At 39.1% G+C, this 23,951-nt stretch overlaps 1 protein-coding gene and 1 pseudogene across 5 annotated transcripts; both read right to left on the reverse strand.

Annotated features, from left to right (window-relative positions):
* Nucleotides 1–2,705: 2,705 nt before the first annotated feature.
* Nucleotides 2,706–15,330, reverse strand: STEAP1 (STEAP family member 1). 5 transcript variants are annotated; one of them, XM_006169002.3, is made up of 6 exons: nucleotides 15,241–15,330; nucleotides 10,444–10,503; nucleotides 8,259–8,344; nucleotides 6,788–7,300; nucleotides 5,269–5,433; nucleotides 2,706–3,054 (listed from the first exon to the last, which is right to left on the reverse strand). In XM_006169002.3, the coding sequence occupies exons 3-6, from the start codon at nucleotides 8,337–8,339 to the stop codon at nucleotides 2,797–2,799; spliced, it is 1,017 nt and encodes a 338-aa protein (XP_006169064.1). In that variant the 5' UTR covers nucleotides 8,340–8,344; nucleotides 10,444–10,503; nucleotides 15,241–15,330; the 3' UTR covers nucleotides 2,706–2,796. The 5 variants fall into 5 exon arrangements, with proteins under 5 accessions (XP_006169064.1, XP_006169062.1, XP_014439857.1 ...); XM_006169000.3 differs by having other exon boundaries at nucleotides 8,259–8,370; XM_014584371.2 differs by lacking the exon at nucleotides 15,241–15,330 and adding an exon at nucleotides 11,194–11,231 and having other exon boundaries at nucleotides 8,259–8,370.
* A 1,263-nt stretch (nucleotides 15,331–16,593) lies between these two features.
* Nucleotides 16,594–23,726, reverse strand: LOC102473706 (GMP synthase [glutamine-hydrolyzing] pseudogene; annotated as a pseudogene).
* Nucleotides 23,727–23,951: the final 225 nt, after the last annotated feature.

Genomic DNA, 23,951 nt, shown 5'->3' on the forward strand with positions numbered 1-23,951 from the left:
TCCCATAGTTACATCTCTTCGCAGAATCTAGTTTATAGTTCCAGAGCTCTAGAATCCTTTCTCTCTTGTGGAGAATTATTTTGTTAAGGGCACTATTGTCTGCTCTGTCTTCAGCTGTGCTGCTCTCAACTCTTTTCGTCACCATCTGTAAACATGTCTTTATGTCTGAACTCTAGTAGTGCACAGAATTAAATTTATACCCAAAGAAGCTTCTTTGCCCCCATGTAATAATGACTAATCATCATTTGTAATAGGATAAAAAAATAGAAAAACTAGACTTCACTCATGGAATGTACTAATCATTTTGCCTAATTTATATCATTACCATTAGCTTTATTGTCTTTAATCATTATAATAGCTTACCTGTATACAAGATAATGCTTGTGATTACTTTTGCTAATTATGAGAAACCTCTGAAGTACAAAGCTGGTTAATTGGATGAGCAAGTACTGATAGTTGTTATATAGTTTGCACTTTATGGAACTAGGTCACGATATGCTTTGGCAAAGCACAGGGATCTTCTAAAAGTTTATAGAAAATGTGTATTATGAAAAAACTATGCATAAATTAAAAATGAATTTGTGCCAAAATAAACTCATACTGTTATAAGTTGCACTGTGTATATATATATATATACACACACACACACACACATATATATATATACATATACAATCTTTTTTTTTTTTTGAGAGAGAGATTTTTGCTGTAGGGCATATGAGCTTGCTAGAGAAACAGAAAGCAATAAACCCCTCTGGGGGGATGGCCACACCACAATTCCTTCTCCTCTATTCTCCTCTCAGGATCTTGGGTGTGCACGCATACCTGTCCAGCGTGAGCTTAAAGTCATTAGGTTTGGGACTTGAACTGTGGTCGACTATGTGGGAGTCCAGCTACGTAACCATTGCACCATCTGCTGGTCCCAACTTGTGCTATATTCTGAATGTCTTCCCAAAATTTATGTGTTGGGCCTGATTGTATTATAAAGCTATTAAGTGAAAGATTAATCCTTGGTGTGATAAAATGGTTAGAATGGAGCCCCCATGTCTGAGTTTTGGTGTGTATATAAGAGGAATGAGACCAGAAGAAGAGAGACTCATGGATACAGACCATGCTCTCCTCTGCCAAAAATTCTGCCTTGCACCATTTTGTGATGACGAGGGGTTTTCTAGCCACCAGAATCATGAATTTTGTAAATAAATCTCTATTTTATTATATACATATTTTCATATATCCAATCACTGTATATCATTAAAGCATGTCAAATGTATTTTCCCAGCATAAATACACTGTATATTAGTCCAGGCAGGGATATTTTTTCATGTTATCAACAGATGATTTTCCATTTTTGTGTCCTTTAAATGTTTTGCTTCTTTCTTTCCCCCCCTTGATTCCCTTTCTCTTGTTATTTTTATTGCCAGAGGGCACATGTACTTACCAGAGGGACAGATGGAGAGAGAAGGCAAACACTTCCCCAGTGGGGTGTGGTCATACCTCAGTCCTTTCTCATCTCTCCCTTCTGTCAGGATCTGGCATACATGTACACACATGCCTGGTGTGTTTTTCAAGAGGTGGGGCTAGGATTTGAACCACAGTCAGCCATGTGGGATCTGACTGCCAGTGCATAGAGCTTAATTGCTGGGCTATGGGCCTAACCCTCTATTTTCTTTATAAATCATCCAGGCTCAGGTTTTTCTGTTAGCAATCCAAAAATGGACTACACAACTTGTTTGTAAAGGACCCAATTTGAGATACTAAAAGGATAAGACATCAGTTTGAAAAGCACCTCATCAGAAGAATATGAATTGTGCAAGAGTAAATATGCGTAGTCAGCCATGTAGGATCCAGCAGCGTTAACTACCACATCACTCACTGGCTGTATTTTTACTTTTTTTTTTTTTTTAAGAGAGATTTTTGCTATAGGGCATGTGTGCTTGCCAGAGACAGAAAGCAAGAAATCACCCACCAGAGGAGATGGCCATGCTGTAATCCTTTCTGGTCCATTCCCCTCTTGAGATCTTGGGCACACACGCATGTGCACCCAGTGAGAGTTTAAGCCACTGGGTCCAGGACCTGAAACATGGTCAACATGTGGAGACCAGTGATGTAAGTATCACGCCATCTGTTGGTTCCTGTATTTTTACTTTTAAATCTATTTTTTCCATGAACTTTTTGAAATTCCCTCATATTAAGGTAAATTGAGTTGGATATAACTGAGCAGAAAATATACAGAATTTACTTTGCTTTCAGGAGATCTTGAGTTTTCTTTTGCCTTGATATGTATCTGATATGACTTTGTTGCTTTACTTGTGTAGATGAGGTCTGTTTTTTGAAATAGGTGTTTCATGAATAAAAATGAAAATTCTTATTTGGTTACATAAAAATAAAAATTCTTTAACAATAATCATAAACACTGATATCCCTGTGTTGTACATTCAAAATAACATATTTGTAATGACTCGTGGTATCTGTGTAATGGGTAGCAAGAACTGGTATTTTAAGGCCTTTGATTACTTGTAATGCTATGCAGTGTGACAAATCAGATGTGATTGTTTTCTTATGCTTTATAAAACAGAAAATGGTCTAAAGAGGAGTGTGTGTGTGTGTGTGTGTGTGTGTGTGCTTTGAATTCACGCTTTGAATCAAATCTGCAAGTAAATACATATATTTTAAATTCATTACCTATAACCAACGATATATTAAGATTCTCAAGTGGTTCTTTTATTAACAAATACAAATTTGAAATGTTTATGATAAAATATATCAATATTGAACAAAAATGTGTAAACAATAGTTCTACAACTGGGAAGACATCTCAGTTTTATTAATTTTGGTACTGTCTTCCCAACCATGTCTAATCTTCAGTATCTTCTTCCTCAAGCATGGCAGGAATAGTACGGCTTTACATATTAGGACAACAATGGGAAGGAAAACAGCTATCATAAAAGTTGGAGGTGTATACCATATGAATTGCTTTATATCTATCCATTTATTCCAGGCAAAAATCAATGCGTGGATTGTGCCTAGTAGAAGGGAAACGATTCCTAATTTGCTCTGTAAAAGAGAAACAAAATTACCTTAGTGAAGTTAGGTTTAATAAATTTATTCTGTTCTACCTTATCTGGATCTGTTCTGTTGCTTGTAAATCCTTTACTTCATCTATAATTGTTTTCCTATACCACATTTGTCAACGATGTCCATTCACATCTTTCCACTCTTTTCACATGTCCCCCCCTCACCATCTTACTTTTGGGCAATGTTATAGTCTCCAGGCAATTTAAATTGAGAAAATTCGCAATCTGTCTTTTAATCTCAGGTGATCAGCAATCCTGTTTTCTCTTTCTCTACTACTTTATCTCTTTCAACATTCATTTTATGGTGCTTTTTCTCTTAATGCATTTTTAAAAATTTCACCTGTCAAAGGCATCTAAAATCAGGGACTGTATCTTTCTCATAAGATCCCTGCAGAATCAGCACTGATTTGCACCTTTTAGGTGCTCAATCAATACTGGTGGGTTGACTGAATATTACTGCAAAAGTCAATTTGACTTAAGTGATCTTTATTAACTGTGAAGGCAATTAATGTGATTCAATCTGACTGTGGTAAATGAATATTGAAGAATTAACTTGGCTTATGTTTAAAAACATCAAACATTTTGGGGGCCAGCAGATGGTATAATGGTTACGTCGCTAGATCACCACGTAGTGGACCACAGTTCGAGTCCCAGATCTGGTGGCTTAAAACTTACTCTGGGAGCATGTGCATGCATGCCCAAGATCCTGAGAGAACAGAAGAGAAAGGATTGTAGCATGGCTCTCCCCCTGGGGGGTGATTTCTCGCTTTCTATCTCTCTTTCTCTGACTCTCTCTGTCTCTCCAGCAAGTGCACTCACCCAATAGCAAAAATGTCTCTTAAAAAAAAATCAAACATTTTGATAAAATGGAAAAATATCAATGATTAGTTCAATGTTTTAACTAAAATACATCTAAAGATGTTATGAGAAACTTTAGCTTATATTGGAATGCTTGACACCATACAAATAAACCTGATTAAAAATACTTGTTCACCTGTGTAATCTTACAGCATTTAGACAATAGCACTTTTTGATGACTTTTGACTTCTATTCACACTGCTGGAAATGGTCATTAGCCTGCCGGAATGAATCTACCTCACAATTATTCAGTCAACCTCTTAAGCTCCAATGAATACAATCAAATAGCTAAGTTTATATTTTCATAAATGAATCTCAATGGTAAATTGTAGTTTAACCAATTCTTAAGTGTGAAATGAAAAGTTTCTAAGTAATTAAAAAAATACTGATTGATTGAGGATTAATTTGACCAAAAGTATACTATACTTACTATGAGCAAGAGGTTGTGCACATAGTAGAGTGGACACAGTTATTAGGATGCAGTGCTTGAATTCCTAATTCCGTCTGAAATGTAGTGCTCAGCATGTGTGACAGGCAGAGCAATGTACAAAGAAAGCTCTTTAATGAGAAACGAAGGATTCCAGAGACTATCAGGCTAAACCTACAGAACTAGAAAATACTGTGCTTGGAGAACATGGTGCCACGTCTAAGTCACAGAAAGAGGTATACTGTGCAGCTTGATCAGATGACCTGATAAAGTATCTGTTGGGGTCTGTATGTGGACATGCAGAAAGGATAATGGGCCTTTCTTTGTGGAAATGTCCAAAGGTATCCACCCATAAAGCTAAAGTTATGTAATTTAAAAAATATTGGCAGTGCTTATGAATGAATTAAATTTAAGCCTTTGAATCTTGCCAGATACAGATCTCCTGAATTCTGGCACATCATTCTTTTTAAGTGCAATCTACCATTCAGAGAAAAACTTCAATCTGAGATTTTTTTTTTCAAATTTCTAGAATATTTAGAAACTTTAACTGAGTAAGCTACATAAAATGTAACTTAGAAAAAGCAGCTTTAATATAAGAGATTATAATATGGTGGATAAAACCCCTTATTTCAAGGAAGAGAGATACTTTTTTCCTGCATAGTATAATACTGTATAACTTAAAAGGCATGACTACAACCAGTGGATAGATGAAAGAGTATTTTTATTTTGGGGGAACTAATGAGTCATGGATATTGGATTCCTAAACTAGCACATTTATAGTTATTAGGGGAGCAAACTGTCTAGCATGTTTCAAATGTTAGGAAGAATTGTTTTCTTGAGTACTTGGCATTATAAGCACAAAAAGATTTACATCTTTGAGGGACCAGAGCTATTTTATATATAATTTACCTGAATATAGTGAAATTCTCTCCATGTCAAAGAGTCGCTCACAGATGGAATAGACGTCACAGCCAACAATGCCAGTACTGCAAGTCCCATAATTCCCAGAGACACATAAATCTCCATTCTCCAGACATCATGTTCAATCCAGGCATCTTCTTTATTTTGTTGTACCTACCAGAGGATAAAAGAGGGAAGAAGGAAAGCAAACATTTCTCGCAAGTGAATCTCCTATACTCCCTCTATCTACTGCAGGGGCCCTGATAATGAGGGAAGCTTTCACGACTTTGTGACTTTTTCTTTTTGGCATTACTCTACGAGAAGTGACATAGAATTATTACTTTTTTGCCCTTAAATATAACATAAATACGTTTTATTAATTAGGTAATAATTATTTGATATTTTACTTGGCTAGAACTGTAGTATGCATGTGTGTGTTGTAAATAAGCAGAAGATAAGAACAATCAACATTAAAAAATAATCTTGGGGGTGCCCAGTAGGTGGTGTGGTGGTTACCACACTGGATTTTCACATGGTCAACTGTGGTTCGAGTCCCAGACCTGCTGGCTTGAAAATCATGCTGGGCATGTGTGTGCATACCCCAAATTTAGGTGGAGAAGAGATTGTGGTGTGGCTATTTCCCTGGGAGGTTATTTCTTACTTTCCCTCTCTCTGGCAGGAACAATGCACCCTATGGCAAAAATCTAAAAAAGAATAAATAATCATTATGATCATCATCATCTTGGCCCAGCCTGGTGGTTCAGTCAGTAGCAAGCTGAACTGCAATGCTGAGAGCCACATGGCCAACCACAAGTTTGTATCCCCAGGTTGGCCTGAAAACATGCTGGATACATGTACAGGCACCCATAATCCCAAATTGGAGAGCTTAGGAAATGGGATTGAATGATTAGGGTACCCCCCCACCCCCAAATGCCTAGTATGCATATAAGATCTATCATAAATTAAACAGATACTTTTTTTTTTGAGAGGTTTTGCTATAGGGCACGTGTGCTCACCAGAAAGACAGAGAGAGACAGAGAGACAGAAAGCAAGAAATCAGCCCCCGGGGGGATGGCCACGCTGCATTCCCTTCTCCTCCATTCTCCTCTTGGGATCTTGGGCACACATGCACGCGTGCCTGGTGTGAGTTTAAGCCACCAGGTCCGGGACTCAAACCACAGTCGACTACATGGGAGTCCAGTGACATAGCCATTACGCCAACCGTTGGTCCCTAAATAGATAACTTTTTTTTAAAAAAGTAATCTTGTGAAAGTGAGAGATGATTAAAAAGTGGTTATGTCCATGAACAAATATTATTTTCATGTTGTTAAAGTTGTACTTTACTATTTTCAGCAATAAAAAAAGTCCTCAATGCAAAACTATACAACCAAACACCAATGAAAGTATAATTAAAAAAAAAAAAAAAAGAAAAGCAGATTTCAACAGGGTTTGATATTATTATGAGAAAATTAATTTCTTGGGTGACTAAAGTTTTTGTTTAGTAATACTGTCAACATTGCCATCCTACCTGTTGGTATGCCCAGTTTAGCAACTTATATCTGTAGGATCGTCTCATTGGATAAGACAGACTATAAATTGCATGCAGTAGAGCAAAAAAGAAACTGAGAAGCCCAAATTGCTTTCTTGTTATCATCCACCTATCCAACCAATGTGGAAATTTCTTATACTTCGTTCCATTATGAAGTTGTACAACTGCTGCTATCACACCTGGCAAATAAACCAATGCCAACAGGGTGATGGAAACCATTGGCAAGACTTTGTTGATGACCAGGATTGGAATCCTATAAAAATATTGTTGGTGAGAAGTTACTAAAGGGTAAATTATTTCTCTCAAAAGAGTATAAAGAAAAGTGAGAGATGATACAATAGCAGCTATTTTCATTGGCAAGTGCCATTTTGGAAAAAGTTCCTGTTTGTGCTGAAGTTCTGAGGGGCAATCAAATTCATCGACATGGACTGTCTGGTGCAAATTCAAAACCACAGGTCTTTTCAGCATGCTCATTTCTCTTGTGTCATTAGTCTACAAAGAAAAGAAAGTAAACATGTTAAAATTGAACACAACAATGAGATTTATCTTAAACTAATTATTTATTACTCAATCATGGTGCTTCTTGGTAAATAAGGCTATTCAGAACAGAGCTTTTGGATGTTGGTTAGCTGAAGATAGCACCGTCTCTGTAGCAATAATCAAAAGTGCACTTAGTTACACTGGTGTTCTCCATTAATTTCTGTTATTCATTTGTCTTTAAGACAAAAGAAATACATGATTTAGACAAGTAAGACAGTTAATTTGAAAACTAAAATGTTATTTCATGTACCATTTTATAGAGTATGTGCTTATAATTTCTTAATTACTTTTTCTTAATTATATTTTAATAGAAAAAATAGTAAAGATGAATAATTTCTGTTAAAACTACAGTTGAGATGTTTTAGAAAGGTAAGCATTTGGAATCAAAATTTTCTACCACTTTTCCAGTTAAATAATGCAGCAAGAAACATTCAATACTGTGGTTGACCCAAAGTGGACAAATGATTCTCATCCAAAGTGAATTTATTTGGTTAAGCAGTGAATCATCAATTTACTTGATGATATCTTGGTAAACTGCCATAGTGCCTATGAAAAAAATGTTTGCTTACCAAAAAACTATTACTGTATGGGTATTTATAACTTTTTTTTTCCCACTTAGAACTACAGACCATTACAAGGAATTACAGAGAGATGGAGATGATCTGGTCTAGCCCCCTTACTTTATAGATAACCCAAGACCCAAGATTTCTAGTGATTTATTTAAGGTTATTGAGCTAAGTCCCTAATAACCAGTTAAGGTACTTTTTCTCTCATATATACCATATTGTTCCTCAGTGACAGAAATCTGAATGCAGATATCAACACGCTAGGGTGAAAATCACTTTTACAACATTAGGAAACATAGAACAACATTTTAATTATATTTAGATTTTGATTATTATTATTTTACCAAATAATCTTCTTCTAGACTTCTCCTAGGCTTCATTTTCCAAAGTTCTTCTTGGTTTATGATGTCTTTTCTGTTCTCCATTGATTCTATAAAGGAGTATGGCTTCAGCTACCTATAAAAATAATTATCTTCAAATCTATTCTATTTATGATGTTAATTTTGATGGCACAATATGAAAAATGTACTCAAAGACTAGAGTGGCAGATAAAGTACCATAAAAATTCAGATAGTGACTGACTTACACATTTAACCTCATAGTATAATCTGTGTGAGCCTTAAACTAGAAGCCTGAGGAGTAGAATGGAAAGAAGTGGTCCCTGCCCCACCCTCATAATTTGCAGTCTAGCAGGGAAGATTGACACCTCATGAGAACAGTTACTACTTTTTTGTCTTAGTCAGTGATCTAGGTGTCTACATGAAATACAAAGGAGGGTCAGATGTTGCCTTTAATTTTAGAAAGTTTTGACTCCAGGTTCTCCTTTAGAGGAGAGCCAACTCCCCTCAAAGATAAATGGAATAAAAACTTGAAATAAAAAATTAATAGGGGGCTGGGACCAGCAGTTGGCGTACTGACTATGTTGCTGGACTCCCATGTAGTTGATTGCAGTTCAAGTCCCAGATCTGGTGACTTAAACTCACGCCGGGCGTGTGTGTGTGTGTGTGTGTGTGTGTGTGTGTGTATGTGTGTGTGTATGCCCAAGATCCTGAGAGGAGAATGGAGGAGAAGGGATTGCGGGATGGCCATCCCCCCTGTGGGGTGATTTCTTGCTTTCTGTCTCTTTGTCTCTCTTTGTCTTTCTGGCGAGCACATGCGCCCTAAAAAAAAAAAAAAGAATAGGGGAGCCAGCAGGTGACATAGTGATTAAGGGTGCTGACTCCCACATGGCTGACTGTGGTTCTAGTTCTAGACCTGGCAGCTTGCTTTCTCACTTTCCCTTCCCCCCCCTCACTTTGTCCCTCTCTGGTCAAATTAAAATAAGTAAATAAAGGTAAATAAAATACTTCTTTAAAAAATGAATAGAATTAAGAATGCATTCGAAACCAGCAGATGGCGTAATGGTTGTGTTGCTGGACTCCCATGTAGTTGACCGTGATTTGAATCCTAGACCCAGCAGCTTAAACTCACGTGGGGTGTGTGTGCATGGGTGCTTAAAATCCTGAGAGGAGAATAGAGGAGAAGGGACTGTGGTGTGGGCATCCCCCTCGCTTTCTCTTTCTCCAGTGAGCATATGCGGCCTATAGCAAAAATCTCTCTCTCTCTAAAAAAAAAAAAGAATTAGGAATACATTCTTTTGGGAGTAACCATGTTATCAATCGAGGTTGGAGGTAGCTGATACAAGATTATACTACATGAAGTTGTATGTTTAATAGACTTTCAGGTTTCAGACACTGAAATATGAAACATTAATTGATTTTATGGGAGAATATATTCTGAGATTCAGACAATGAATAGAATAGATATTCTTGTAACATGAATCTGGAGAGTGGCATAAAGGATCAAAAGATAGTATTTTCATAGTGCCATTTTTCCAGCGGAGTAATGAACTGGTCTTATTAAGACATGAATTGCAGTTTATTTCCAGTTCGGTGTTGAGTTGTGCTTTATTATCCACATATCATATTCTCCTATTCAACTATGAAAAATAATTGTATAGGGGCCAGGTTGTGGTGCAGCAGTAATGTAACTGGACTCACATGGGAAAGGTCCTGAGATCATACCCTGGAACCTCCCTGAGCATGCCGATTGTGTTGTATGTGACTTGGTCGCCCAAGACTGGGGTTGATCACAAAGTGAATATTTTGGGGAGCCAGCAGGTGGTGTGGTGGTTAAGGCACTGGACTTCCACATGGCTGACTATGGTTGAGTTCTGGACCTGGCAGCTTAAAAATCACACTAGGCACGTGTGCATGTGTATTCAAAATCCCAGGAGGAAATGGAGGAGAAGGGACTGCAGCATGGCCATCTCCCTGGGGGGTGATTTCTCTCTTTCCTTCTCACTGTCTTTATCTCTGTCTCACTCTTCTCCAGCAGGCGCACACCCCCTATGGAAAAAACCTTAAAACAAACAAAAACAACAACAAAAAACAAAGTAAAGACCATTTTGCAGTTGCCTATCTCTCTGTCTCTGTATCTCTCTCAGAAAGAAGAAATAAACTTAAAAAATTTTTTTGTCAAATTTCTTACCTCAAAAAAGAATCTTTTTCTTAACAATCTTCACAGATCCTCACCAGACTTGATGTAATACTTTAGGGAAGGGAAACATGAGGTCATAATATCATTCTTTGTTTTTATTAGTTCCAAATTTCCTGCTAGAGGAATAATCTCCAATTTGCACTTTATAAGATTCACTGAGAAACAAATTCTGTACAACAATTTGATTGACATAAAACATTCCAAATGTGTTTGAATTTTAAGACCACTTGTAATACTTTATTAAGTGGAAAGTTGTTTCCAAGAATAGCTCAGAATAGTTCAAATGTTCTGGGGTTTCAAAAGTCTGATCTTTTCAAAGAATAAAAAAGTCACCTTTATATAATGCCAATATTTTCTTTGTTGAGGTACTCCTTGAGCATTTTTCAGATCAAGTATTTTTAAAATTAAAAATTATTTTTGCTATAGGGCATGTGTGTTTGTCAGAGAGAGAGAAAGAGACAGAGAGAGGGAAAGTGAGAAATCCTCCCCTGGGGAAGATGGTCATGATGCAATCCCTTCTCCTACATTTTCTTCTTGGGATTCTGGACACTTACACATATATGCTCAGTGGGTTTCAAGTCACTGGCCCAGTACTGGAAACTGCAGTCAGCCATGTGGAAGTACAGTGCCTCAACCACTATGCCACCTCCTGGCCCCGATACAATATTATTTATTTCAAAATTTCAGAACATTCATGATGAGTATATTTGTTGTTTTGCTTTTCTTATATTCCTTTCTTACCTTTTTCTTATTTAAAACATTTCCTCCATGGGCCAGCAGGTGGTGTGGGGATTAAGGCACTGGATCCTACATGGCTACCACCGTGGTTAGAGACCTGGAGCCAGCAGCCTGAAAAACACACCAGGTACGTATGTGTGAGTCCTAAAATCTCAAGAGCATAATAGAGAACAGGGACTAGGGCATAGCCATCCTCCCAGGAGGTTGATTTCTCACTTTCCTTGTCTCTGAATCTCTCTAGTAAACACATGTGCACTATGACAAAAATATAAAAACAAAACAACTCCTCCAGTTCCCCCAGGCAGAAAAAAAAAAAAAAAAAAAAAAAAAAGAAAAGAAAAGAAAAACATTTCCTTCATTTAGAGAATGCCTCATCCTCTGGGCACAGAAGTGGGCATGGGACATAGATTTGTCCAATCACAGTTCCCTATTCGCAAGATCACAATGATTGGCTGAGGGCTGACACACAGCCTTAGTTGAATTGACAGTTCCTTCTTTGATATTTATGTATGGAAGTGGAAGAGAGAAATTTTTGTTAATTTGGATTGGTATGCAAATCTACCACATTTTTTTCCTCCTTGCTGTAAGGAGGAAGATGTGCTCATTAGAACAGAAGAAAGCCAACACACAGAACAAGAAATGATGAAAGGCACAGAGGAGTCCTCTGGCATATGTGGTAGGGTCCTGGGACCAGATGCTGTATTTCTCAGTTACACAGGCAATACGTCCCCTATTTTGCTTCAGTCGGAGTTGAGTGTTCACCATTGGATTTGAAAGAATTCTAGGTGAGGCACATGCCAATCATCAAGTATTGATGAATCTAACTCCATGACAGATACTAGAGAAGAAAGAGTGAAATAAGACTTCATGTCTACTCTGGAGGGATTTACTGTCTATTTCCTCAATAAGTGTTAATTCTAAGTCATGTAGAACATAACCAACATTATAAACTGACTAGTTTAGGAGGTGGTGTTTAGAAATAGAAGTATCATGTACTGCACTCAAACACAAGAAATAATTTATTATGGGGCCAGCAGGTGATCCCACATGGCTGACATTACCATTTGAATTCCAGACCCAGCAGCTTGAAAATCATGCTGGGCGTGTATGGGTGCTGGCCTACATGCCCAGTATGCTTCTCAAGCCTCTGAGTCCAGGACTGGAACTGTGTAGTCAGCCAAGTGGGTATCAGCTGCCTTAACCACTATGCCACCTAGCTGTCTATTGAGCTGGCCCTTTACTCAATATTAATTCAGTAACTATAGTGTGAAAAATGACATCAGGCAGTGGGAATATAAAGCTAAATAAGATAAACCCTCTGCTCTGAAAAACCCTTGAAGTATAAGAGAGAAGACAGTTATTTCAAGTAACTGCACGGCAATGTGATGTATCCTAAAGGAAGACAAAATTTTATAGACAGATGGTGGCGAGGGAAGGCAGCAGAGAAAAGGGATGAGGCTCTTTTCTAGTCCTGGACACCTAGCAAGTTGGCAGTGTTTGCTAAGTGAGGGCCACTATGTAGAGATTCTGTGGAAAGCCAGCGTGGCCCTGCAAAGCCACCCAGCCATTTGCACAGTAGAGAGAACATGCTGAAGACTAAAGCCAAGGCTGGGGTCAGCAAATGGTGTGGTGGTTAGGGGCACTGGACTCCCATATGGCTGATTACAGTTCAAGTCCTGGACCTGGAGGCTTGCTTTCTCACCCTCCCCCCCCACTCTGTCCTTTGCTGGTTAAAATTTAAAAATATAAATAAATAAAGTTAAATAAAATAATTCTGTGAAGAAGAAAAAAGAGTAAAGCCAAGGAAAGCCCCATGGCAGTGAGGGAGCTTGTTGACTATGTGGCCAACAGTCATCTGTGTGCCCAGAAGCCAGGAAAACAAAATATCAGTCAAATAAAATATGTTTGTTTCCATTAGACATTAAGCAAATATATCATTTAAGTTCTACAGTAAAATCTTTTCACACACACACACACACACACACACACACACATAAACAAAACAGGAAACAGCACAGTGTTGACATGGTAAGAACTCCAGAATTTGACCCAAAGTTTCTAACTTTCATCCCCATTGAAAAGCAAAGCATATTTCTGATGTGACTTCCGTTTTGCTGTACCAGCATGGCTGCAGTGGTGTTTCTGCTAAATATTGACACAGCCCCACTGACTCATGCTTATGTCCAGAAGTTTGGAATATGAGGAAACTCCATGACTGGAATACATGGAGGGGTGCATCGCACTTTCCACCTTCTATCCTTTCAAGTGGCCATTTGCTGTGCCACATTTAACTATGTGAAGGGAAGATGTTTTTCTTCATGGTGCTGCTTTTCTTCTTTTAAGCATTGCTTTTGTCCTGGGTTTAACATTCATGTTAATGAATGACCCTTTAATTAATTGTCACAATGTGGAGGGATTTTTTTTAAAGATTTATTTATTTATTTAATTTGACCAGAGAGTGACAATGAGAAGGAAAATGAGAAAGCACGCTGCCGGGTCCTGGACTGTGATTGCTGTCATCCATATGGGAATCCAGCGCCCTTAACCATCACACCACCTGCTGGCCCCATGTGGAGGGATTTAAACATTTTTATTATTTGCACTTGCCAAGGAGAGAGAATGACAGAGAGAGAGTGTGCGCACACACACAGAACAAAGAAAAAATGAGAAAGCCACTCTGAAATTCCTTCTCTTCCCTTCTCCTCTCAGGATTTTGGGCATACCCTAGCACATGTGACCAGCATGTTTTTCAAGCCACCTCCAGGATGCCAACTGCATGGTCAGCCACATGGGATCCAGCCACCTTAACCGCCATACATCATTTCCTAGGGGAAATTTTTTTTTTCTTTTACAAAAAGAACAGAATTTATTTCTTGTTTGGTTGTTTTTTAAAATTATAATATATTTTATTGAATTGCATACATCAAAAATATTTTCATGTCAACTTGTAATCAACATAAAATTAGTGAAGTATTTTACAATATTTTCGTACTAAGTTTTCAAAATCCAGTGAGTATATTTCACTTCAGGTTACCCATAAGGGCACAATAGCTGTGTGGGACTAGTGACTACTGTTTTAAAAGGAGGGGCTCCACTCTGTTCCCAGAAATAGCCTCTTAAAACATAAGAGACCATGGATTCCCACCGTCAAAATGTTTCAATAACCAACCATTGTCCTTAAATCGGAAACTTGTTAGAACGATACCCAAAGCCTCAGCCGGGTGGTACTACCCCACGGCGGTGAACTCTTCCTGTAGCCTTCAGCCACAGCTGTGGTCATGTTCTGGTTCCTGTACCAGCTCTTCGATGAAGCCTGAGCCCATAAACCCATAGTGTCTGACACTGTTTCCATCATGGCCATCATGATCAATTTGTCTTCCTGCTGTCCCCAGAGTTAGGAATTTGGAGATGTACACAATTTTTTTTTTTTTTTTAAATCTTCAAACCCTTTCAGTACATGTGATAATAAGAATGACATAAAGCCTTGATTATTTTGGAGGGAACTTTACACACACACGCGTCCCCTCCAACGCCTCCCACCCCCCCCAATCCTGAACAAGTAGGAGCACTGTTTCAAGGACTTCAAATGAAAACTTCCTGTTACTAGGAAACCTGAAGACCAAGTAGCATGATTTGAAAGTATTATACCCCAGTGGTTTATCAGTGCGATGGAAACTTCGCCGCGATTTTGCCAAGCTGGAAAAGTTGCCATCAGATCCTAATCTGAGGATAAATTTGGGAATCCATCTGATTCCTTAAACCTTCTTCAAAAAGGTTTCCTGTCCCAGCCCCTAGCCCGGCCACAACCGGAGGTGTGGGCTCTGCAGTGAGCTGGGCTCAAAGCCAGGGGGCCCGAGCCATTCTGAAGGGGCGAACTGCGCTGCGCTCGCCAGGAGCACCGCAGTCCCAGCGCCGGGTTTGGGGGTGTTCACTGGGGGGGACGGTGTGCGACCCACTAAACCCCTCACAACTTTGGGAGTCGCCGTTGGACCTCACAAGGACACGCGGGCGCGGGGAGCAAGAAGCTGGAAGGAAGGACTCAAGACTTACCCGCTCCTCGTTGTGACTTGGTAAATCGCAGCGGCTCCCGGAGGTGCCAGCCGCACGCGGAGCCGGAGTTTCTGCAGCCCAGCGCCTCCTGCCCGGGCAGACCCCGCCTCTTTGTCAGTTGCACGTCAGCGCCATCGGCCGGCGCCCGCGCTGGCGCTGCAGGCCTCAGTGAGTTCAGACAGTAATCCAAAGCCTCAACTACAGAGGCTGGGATTTCCTCAGGTCGCAACCTGGCCCCCTCCCGGTTTTCCTTTCAGAGAATCCTGCCTTCCCCTTGAGATCAACTCAACAGCTTTTCACCTCTAGCAGTTAAAAACAAACGAACAAACAAACAAACAAACAATAGCGAGCATTTGTATCACTTATAAGAGCAGTTAAATTGTAGCGTATCAGAAACACTGGAGGATTTATTAAGCACCAATGGCAGGGCCCCATTCACAGTTCCAGTTTCAATAGGTCTGGAACAGGACCTGAGATTCTGCATTTCAAACAAATTCCGGATGATACTGGAGCATTCCCAGATCATTTGGAGCTGGACGGCTTCAGAGCTTACCAACCCTTCCACAGTTAGCTCATTTTAAACCTAATGTCTCTGTGAAGTGGATGTTGTTGAGGAATCCGAATCTGAATTTCTTCTTCTTTTTTTTAAATAGCACAAGAAGTTTATTACTCCCACTTAGTAGTTTCTGGGGGCTTTGATGTGAAGTCATACATAATTCAAGAAATACCAGGAATCTTTTTCATCTCAGTGACCATCTTTAACACCACGTCTACAGGGATCCCATTGCCAGATGTTGCAGGCGTACCAGTCATGAAGTCACTAGTAATAAAGGTTCAGATAATCAGAGTAATATGTGCTGAAGAACCTTATATTTGTAAGGACTTCCCTGAAACCAATAATATTTTCAAAATAGTAGCTGATTTTTCTGCAAGTGTTAAAAAGTCACACACACCATTACAAAGAGTCAAAGCCTGTACTACAGATGGGAGTCAGGAAAAGCTGATGAAGATTACGTGTCTGCATTCACTGAATGCCTTCTTGCTGCCCATTCAAACTGTAGGTGTGCAGGGTGACTATAGTTAAGTGTGTGGAATCTCTGGTAAAGATGCACCTGATGAGGAATCCCTTGTTTTCTTGGCTAGGTTTATACCTCGTATGTGCCACAACATTAACAGAGTTGTCTATATATTTAGTCCACCAGTTAAAGAACCTCTTACAGAGGTTACTCCACATTTGACAACAGGAGTGCTCAGTACTTTGCCCCAAGCTCATTTTGAGGCCCATAACATTGTCAGGGAGTCTGGGTATGCTGGGAAAAGCAGCCCAACGCCCATGATTTTGACCCCCATTACAGTTTGATCAGGACCCACTTCAGAAGGAGCCTTCATGCCAGAGATCTGGAGATGGATGTCTGGAAACTAACTCTTCTGGAAGTCCAAGTTCTCTGCCTAAAATTCCCACTTAATCTTTATGAAAATCTTTTACAGGTCCTATGACTTTTCCCTTTTCTCTCAACTTTCTGATAAGCTCTGTGTCATTGTGATGCGTTTTGATGAGATCAGCTTTGCCACTTGCAACAAGGGATGCTCTTGCAATTAGATCAGGCCGTAATGGACCTTGGGCAAGGAAAACCTCCTCTGGTTTCAGGTTCATGTCTCCAATGACTTCATTGACAATCTTAACAAAAGTATCTCCAATAATTTTTCTTTTCTCTTCAGGACTTACAGTCATATTTAATGTTTTGCCGATTCTTTTTCATGGGGTCCTGTCTTCATCTGATATTGGTAGTGGTGGCGTCCCATTGTAGAAAGAATGAGCAGCATTTATCACTTTGACCCAAATTCCCAGCTTTTTGAGGGACTCTTCAACAGACTGGCCTTTCTCGTTTTCTCATAAAGCCATTATCAATGTGCACAGCAATAACCTGATCTTAGTTCAAAGCATGATTTAGCAAAGCTGTACAAACTGTAGAATCTATACCACCAATGAGTAAAACTGAAACTTTTGATGTGCCTACTCTCTTTGATCTCTTGAATACATTCAAGTTCTCTGTTCTGCACAGTGAAGGTCCTCCTGTAACCAGCTATATCATAAAGGAAATTCTTCAGAAATACTTTCCCATTTTCTGTAAGGCCAACTTCAGGATGAAACTGTGCTCCATATAATTTTTTAGATTAATTTGCTATGCCTGCTCTGATGTTCCCACAACGTGCCACAACCTTGAATCTATCAGCTACTTGGTCTACACCACCTCCATGTGTAAGCAAAATGATTTCTTCCTTCTGGAGGCCCCTGAATAATGAGCCTGTGTTATCCACACTGATGTTGAAGACCATCTTCTTGGATACTTTGTTTATGCACAGTACCTCCAAAAACCTTATTCATCATCTGCAAGCCATAGCAAATTCTGAGAACAGGCTTCCCAATGATAAATATTGCTGGATCAAACCAGGGTGCATCTTCTGCATAGACAGAATTGGGTCCTCCAGAGGTGATAATGGCACTCGGAGTCTCCGTTGCAGAGACCAGGGTAAAGTGTCTGAGTCTTGAATTGCAGCTTCTGGGGATTTAGTGCACAACATTCCCAGGGGTAGTCTGGTTAGAAAATGTGAAGGAGAATTAAGGCTCAGCAGCATTTTCCGTGATTGTCCTTTACTCACAGCTTGGGTGCCGAGGACTGTTCATGTTTTAATATGCAGTGTGTATTCCTGGCAATTACTGACAATCCTCACATAATCTTAAAGCCCTATGAAGGTTAAATTACCAGGGACTGACACCTTGTGGTGGAAACAGAGTCCTACACTTCTTTTTCTAGTGGAACTAGAAAATAACAATTTATAAAGGTTTTATGAAAAACATCTCAGTGTGTGTATGTGTGTGTACTTCTAGCTAGCACAGACTACAAAGAATTAAGACAAATTTTTAAATGTTTCTATGCATTGTTGAATTTTTAAAGTGATCATGAGTCTTAAATGACCAGACAAAGCAATGTTATTGCCTTTAAGATTTGATAGAACATGGGACCAGCAGATGGCACATCCTAGACTCCCATGTAGTGGAACACCGATGGAGTCCTGGACCCAGCAGCTTAAAACTCACCTGGGGCTGGGAGTGCATGCTTGCCCAAAATCCCGAGGGGAAAATGGGGTAAAGGGAAAATGGGGAGAAGGGATTGCAGCGTGGCCATGCCCTCTGGGAAGTAATTTCTCACTTTCTGTCCCTCTTTCTCTCTACTGAACAAACGCATTCTACAGCAAAAATATCTTAAATAAGATTTGATAGAACAGGGGCCATTACATGGTGTGGTGGTTAAGGCACTGGATCCCACAAGGTTGACTACAGTTAGAGTCCTGGACCTAGTGACTTGGAAAATCACACTGAGTGCATGTATGTGTGCTCAAACTTGTGAGAGGAGAATGGAGGAGAATGGAGGAGAAGGGTTTGCAGTGTGGTCATCCTCCCTGGGGGTTGATTTTTCACTTTCTCTCTCTCCATCTCTCTGTCTCTCTCCAGTGAGCACACGTGTTTATGGCACAAAACTTTTTAAAAAATAAGTTTTTATTATATTAATATAAATTTCCTAGTTATAACAAACTCCACTTAAAATTGATTTTCCTCTTCTGATTCCTCTTCTAATTCTCTGGTGTGTGCCCGTGCCCTCTGGCAATTAAAAAAAAAATGGTACTAAAGAACTTTTATTGATTGAGTTGTCAAGAGTTAATATCATAGGTGAATTATCTACAATTTTTGCATATAAATGACCTGTAATTTTGGTATGAGATGAAGTATTTTTTTTTTTTTTTTTTTTTTTTTTTTTTTTTTTTTTTTTTGAGAAATACAATGCCAAAACATCTCAAAATATTTGGAATCAATCTCTATAGCACATAGCTTTCAAAACCAGACTGGCTTGTGGAAAACAGAGTTATGCTATTGCAAACCTTGAAAAGCAGATTGCTAGTTTTTCTATGACTCATAAAAAATGGAGGATTTTAAAGTGGGAATTTACTGTGAGTTATAAACATATTTGGATTACTCAGAATATTTTGTAATAAACTTAAACTAAAGCAAGAGCATTTTAACAACACAGTCCTTCGGTATTGTTTGGGCTCCAATACTAAACTAATGACTTTATACTAACAAGTTGTAGAGAAAATGTAAGAATTTAGAAACTGTAAGTATTTTTACCTGAGCAATAAATAGGCAACCCAATCATATATTAGGTAACTTGATGGAACTGCCATTTTAGAATAAATAGAGTACTAGGATGTGAAAGATAACATAAAAATGATCCTGTCCTTAAAGATAATCATCACGAGCAATTGTAAATTGCAAGTGTATGACAAGAACTAATTTTTTTTCTTTTGGAAATCAAACTAACTCGCAAAGAAGCAGTAATTCAAATAATGATCAACACTATTTCTAAGCCTATTTCTTACTGTATATTTACTGTGTATGAATGTTCAGACTTACATTTTTTAAAAGAATTATTTATTTTTATTTATTATTATTACTTACTTGCTATAGCACATGTGTGCTCACCAGAGAGAGAAAGAGAGAGAGAGAGAGAGACGAAAAGTGAAAAAACAAGCCACCAGGTCCGAGACTCGAAATGCAGTTCTGCCATGTGGAAATCCAACGCCTTAGCCACAATGCCACCTGGTGGCCCCAGACTTTTATTTTAAGGTGAGGCAAAAATTACCTAGAGTCTAATGAGAAATATTTTGTCTTTTTTGTGGGGAGTGGTGGGTAGGAGAAATATTTTGTCACAATGATTGTTTTAGTGCAGACATGATAAAACTCCACTGGCCCTAATTTTCTAATTCTACTAGTTTGACGTGATGAATTCTCTAAACTTGTTTAAGATCTGCTGGTTAAGTAATCTTTGATCTGTGTGGTCTGTTTGTCCCCAGTGTCGTTGTATTAAAATGGCTTGGTGTTGAGAGAAAGTATACCTGAGGGACTGGAGGCTTTAAATGTTCTTCTATATATTCCCTTCCGACTCAAAGCCCTTTATTGTTCATTCACCAGCAAAATTTACAGGTCAACATTTCTGATCAAGGGGTTTTTTTTTGTTTGTTTTTTAATTTACTACAAGGTTTATGCGCTTGCTGGACAGACAAAGAAAGAGAGGGAAAGTGAGAAGGCACCACTCCTACCCCCATGGAAGCTGGTCACGCTTCAATCCTTTCTCCTCCATTTCTCCTTTTGGGATTTGGGATCCATGCATACATACCTGGCATGTTTCTCAAGCTGCTAGGAACTGGACTCGAACCACCCATTCAGCCATGTGGGCTTCAGCCTTCTTAACCACCACACCAGGCTGGCCCAAGGTGGATTTTTTTTTTTTTTTTTGAAAGGGGGACCAGCAGATGGCATAATGGTTATATTGCTGGATTCCCATATAGTCAAACGTGGATCGAGTCCCAGACCCGGAGGCTTAAAAATCATGCCAGGAGCATGTGTATGCATGCCCCAAATCACAAGAGGATAATGAAAGAGAAGGGATTGCAGTGTGGCCATCCCCTCTGGGGGGGAGGGGGAGAGGGGAGTGATTACTCACTTTCTGTCTCTAATTCTCAAAAAAAAAAAAAAAGAACTTTACCAGCTAGTGGCGTGATGGCTAAGGTGGTTGGATCCCACATAGCTGACTGTGTGGCTCGAGTCCCAGACTCAGTGGCTTTAAAAACAAGCAGTGTGTATGTGTATTCATGTTCAAAATCCTGAGAGGAGAATGGAGGAGAAGGGACTGAGGCCTGGCTATCCTCCCTGTGTGGTGCTTTCTCTCATGCTCTATTTCTGTCTTTTTCTCAATACCACGTCATCTGGCTGTCCCCAAAATCATGTTTTAATTTTACAACGCTCTTTTTCCTGAAATTACTTCTGGGAGAGACATTTTGAAACCCTGTAAAATACATAGGGAATACTATATTACAGTGTATACAAAGAAGACAAATTCTTTAATCAAATCGATAATTATAAAATTTAAAAAGTAGTTTATTTTGAAGCTCACAGATCCATCTTTTCCCAAATACTGCTCATAGATGTTCAGAATTCCATAATAAAGTGTGTTCTATTGGCTTTAAATCTGTAGTGATCTAGTAAAAGTTTAAAGTCCCTGGAAATGGTATCATATTAAGCCTTATCAGTTATTTACATTCAACTCTAAGTGATTCTTTTAGTTCTTTCTTGAAAATATGTTCTGTCATAGAGAATGAGGTATCAGTATACTGAATACTTATGCTGGGAGGTTGTACCTTGGGAAAAAAAGAAGCATTGGGACCAAGAAGACAGATTTCAGCACCTTCATGATATTACTCAATCTGGGCACCTTGTGTGACTCTCTGGCAAGTGCACATGTCCTACAACAAAAACTAAAAAGAAAAAAATGAAGAGAAAACTATTTCTGTTGACAGTTTTCTCTCCTAAATACTCCCAGTTGGGTATAGCCTGAAGAAATTTTAATCAATGTTTGTGGTCCTAGAGTCAATGTCATTCAATGGATAGAGTGCTGGGGTTAAACAGACTTTGATTTAAGCCCGAATTTGACTTCTAAAAACTGTACAGCTTTGATCAAGTTATTTAACCTTTCTAAGCTTCAGCTTACATATAAACTAAGGATAATAACTATATAGCAAGGATAGTAAGAGAGTAAAACTAGCTAATATATAAAGCTAGAAAACAGAGTCCTAGTACAAAGCAGTCATTACATAAATAAGGTATCCTTCTTTTCATCCTTTCTTCTGGAAGCTCAACTCTAGGAGTAAGTAGGCCTGATTCTTACTTTTTAGGTAGAGTCCATTACTAAAAAAATTAAGTCCAATTCTCCCAATCAGCCTTCTTGGATTAACAATTGGATCAGCATCCTCTATCCAACATTTTCCAACATTCTCCAGCTCTTTGTCCCCTGTAACTCAAGACATCAAGGGCCTGTAGTTTCTGTGACAGTGGTGGCCCTGGACTCACATGTTCCTGGAGCAGAAAGCAAGGAGGGTGACATGGACTAAGGTGGGTAAGAGCCCATTCTCTAAAACATGTAACAAATGTCTGTTCACCCACAGCTTTGGTCTAAACTGTATCAACACATTCGTGTGTTCTGTATTCACATACTTCATGCAACTTTACTGAGACCCAGGGCTAAAGTCACATTCCCAAACATTTACAGTGAGTCTGGCCCATCAATCTCTAAGTTACAAGATATAATGAAAAATGGTCTCTTAAAACCCACAGTTTAATGAGAGAACTAGAAACACAGATATTAGGACATTAGAAAACTCAAGACATATTTTTTTGTGGTTTTCTATGCAAAAATGTGTCATAACTTTTCCAACAACCTACTAGATAGATTTTGAAAAGAACTATAGTATCAAATAAAGTAGGGTATGGACTAAGTTCTTATAATATAGAAAACCAGGATAGAATGGTTTCATTTATTTATATAAATTTTTTGGTTGGCTATAGGGCATATGTGTTTGCCAGGGGTGGGGGGAGGGGGGGAAGAGAGAGAGAGAGAGAGAGAAATCACTACCCAAGGGGGATGGCCATGATGCAATCCCTTCTTTCCCACTTTCCTCTGGAGATTTTGGGCAGGTACACACATATGCCCTGTGTATTTGTCAAGCTGCCAGGTCCTGGACTTGAACTGCACAGGTAGGGGGTAAGACATCACCCACCAGAGGGAATGGCTATGCCGTAATTCTTTCTCCTCTAGTCTCCTCTTGGGATTTTGAGCATGTATGGACACATGCCTGATGTGATTTTCAAACCATTGGGCCCAGGACTTGCACTACACCATTGGCCATGTGGAATTCAGTGCCTTACCCTCCATGCCACATGCTGATCCCAGTAAAAATAATCTTATGATTCATTTAATTCTTCCTTGTTGTCAGTTAGGGTGTGGGCTAAACTCCTATAACCAATAGGAACAAAACAGAGTGATTTAGATAAGGTAGTTTCACTCTCATATAATAGCCATACAGTGAATATTTGACCTTGGTGGGATCATTCTGCTCCACAGGTCATCCAGAGATGCTACTAGCTCCTTTATCTTGGTGCTCTGTTGTCTCTGTTGTCTTTGACAGCATGATTGGAGCTGTGGCATGGGCACTTCCATGATCATTCTTGCAGGAAAGGGAATTAGAACAAGTCCAGAGAAATTTTGTTCTATGAATTGAGGCAGAAGTTGCATAATTAGTGGTTAAAATCTATGACTGTGGAATTTGGTGAGTAGCTAGAAGCCTACACCATATTTTTACCTCCAACTCTAATTTCTATGTTCATACTAAATTTGGAAACTTTAATTTCTTTCTCCGCTAGACCGAGTGCCCTCATTCTGAAGCCTGTCTGGGGATTCAGGGGTAAACTTGTTAGCAGCAGCAGTCTTATTCTGGAGGCTGTCAGCAGCAAAACGACCTCTAATGTGTTCCAGCCATGAACATGCTTGTGTAGAAGTCATCTCACACAGTCTTACTGTTAACCCTCCGAGCATGCCTAGAAATGAGGAATACTCAGTGGGAACCACTTCTCAGTTCCACCATGGGTCTACTTGCCACCATACTAAATTGCTCTTTTTAATGAGAGAACTAGAAACTAGAATTATACCCTAATTAAGTATAATGATTCTCTTCTTTCAGTATCTATTCTATTTAGGTGGCATCAATTCAATTCCATGCATTTATTCCTGCCCAGGGTTATCATCTTCCCAAGGTGGAAC

This window comes from Tupaia chinensis, unplaced genomic scaffold, assembly GCF_000334495.1.
Source record: "Tupaia chinensis unplaced genomic scaffold, TupChi_1.0 Scaffold146650_1, whole genome shotgun sequence".
Taxonomy (NCBI): Eukaryota; Metazoa; Chordata; class Mammalia; order Scandentia; family Tupaiidae; genus Tupaia; species Tupaia belangeri.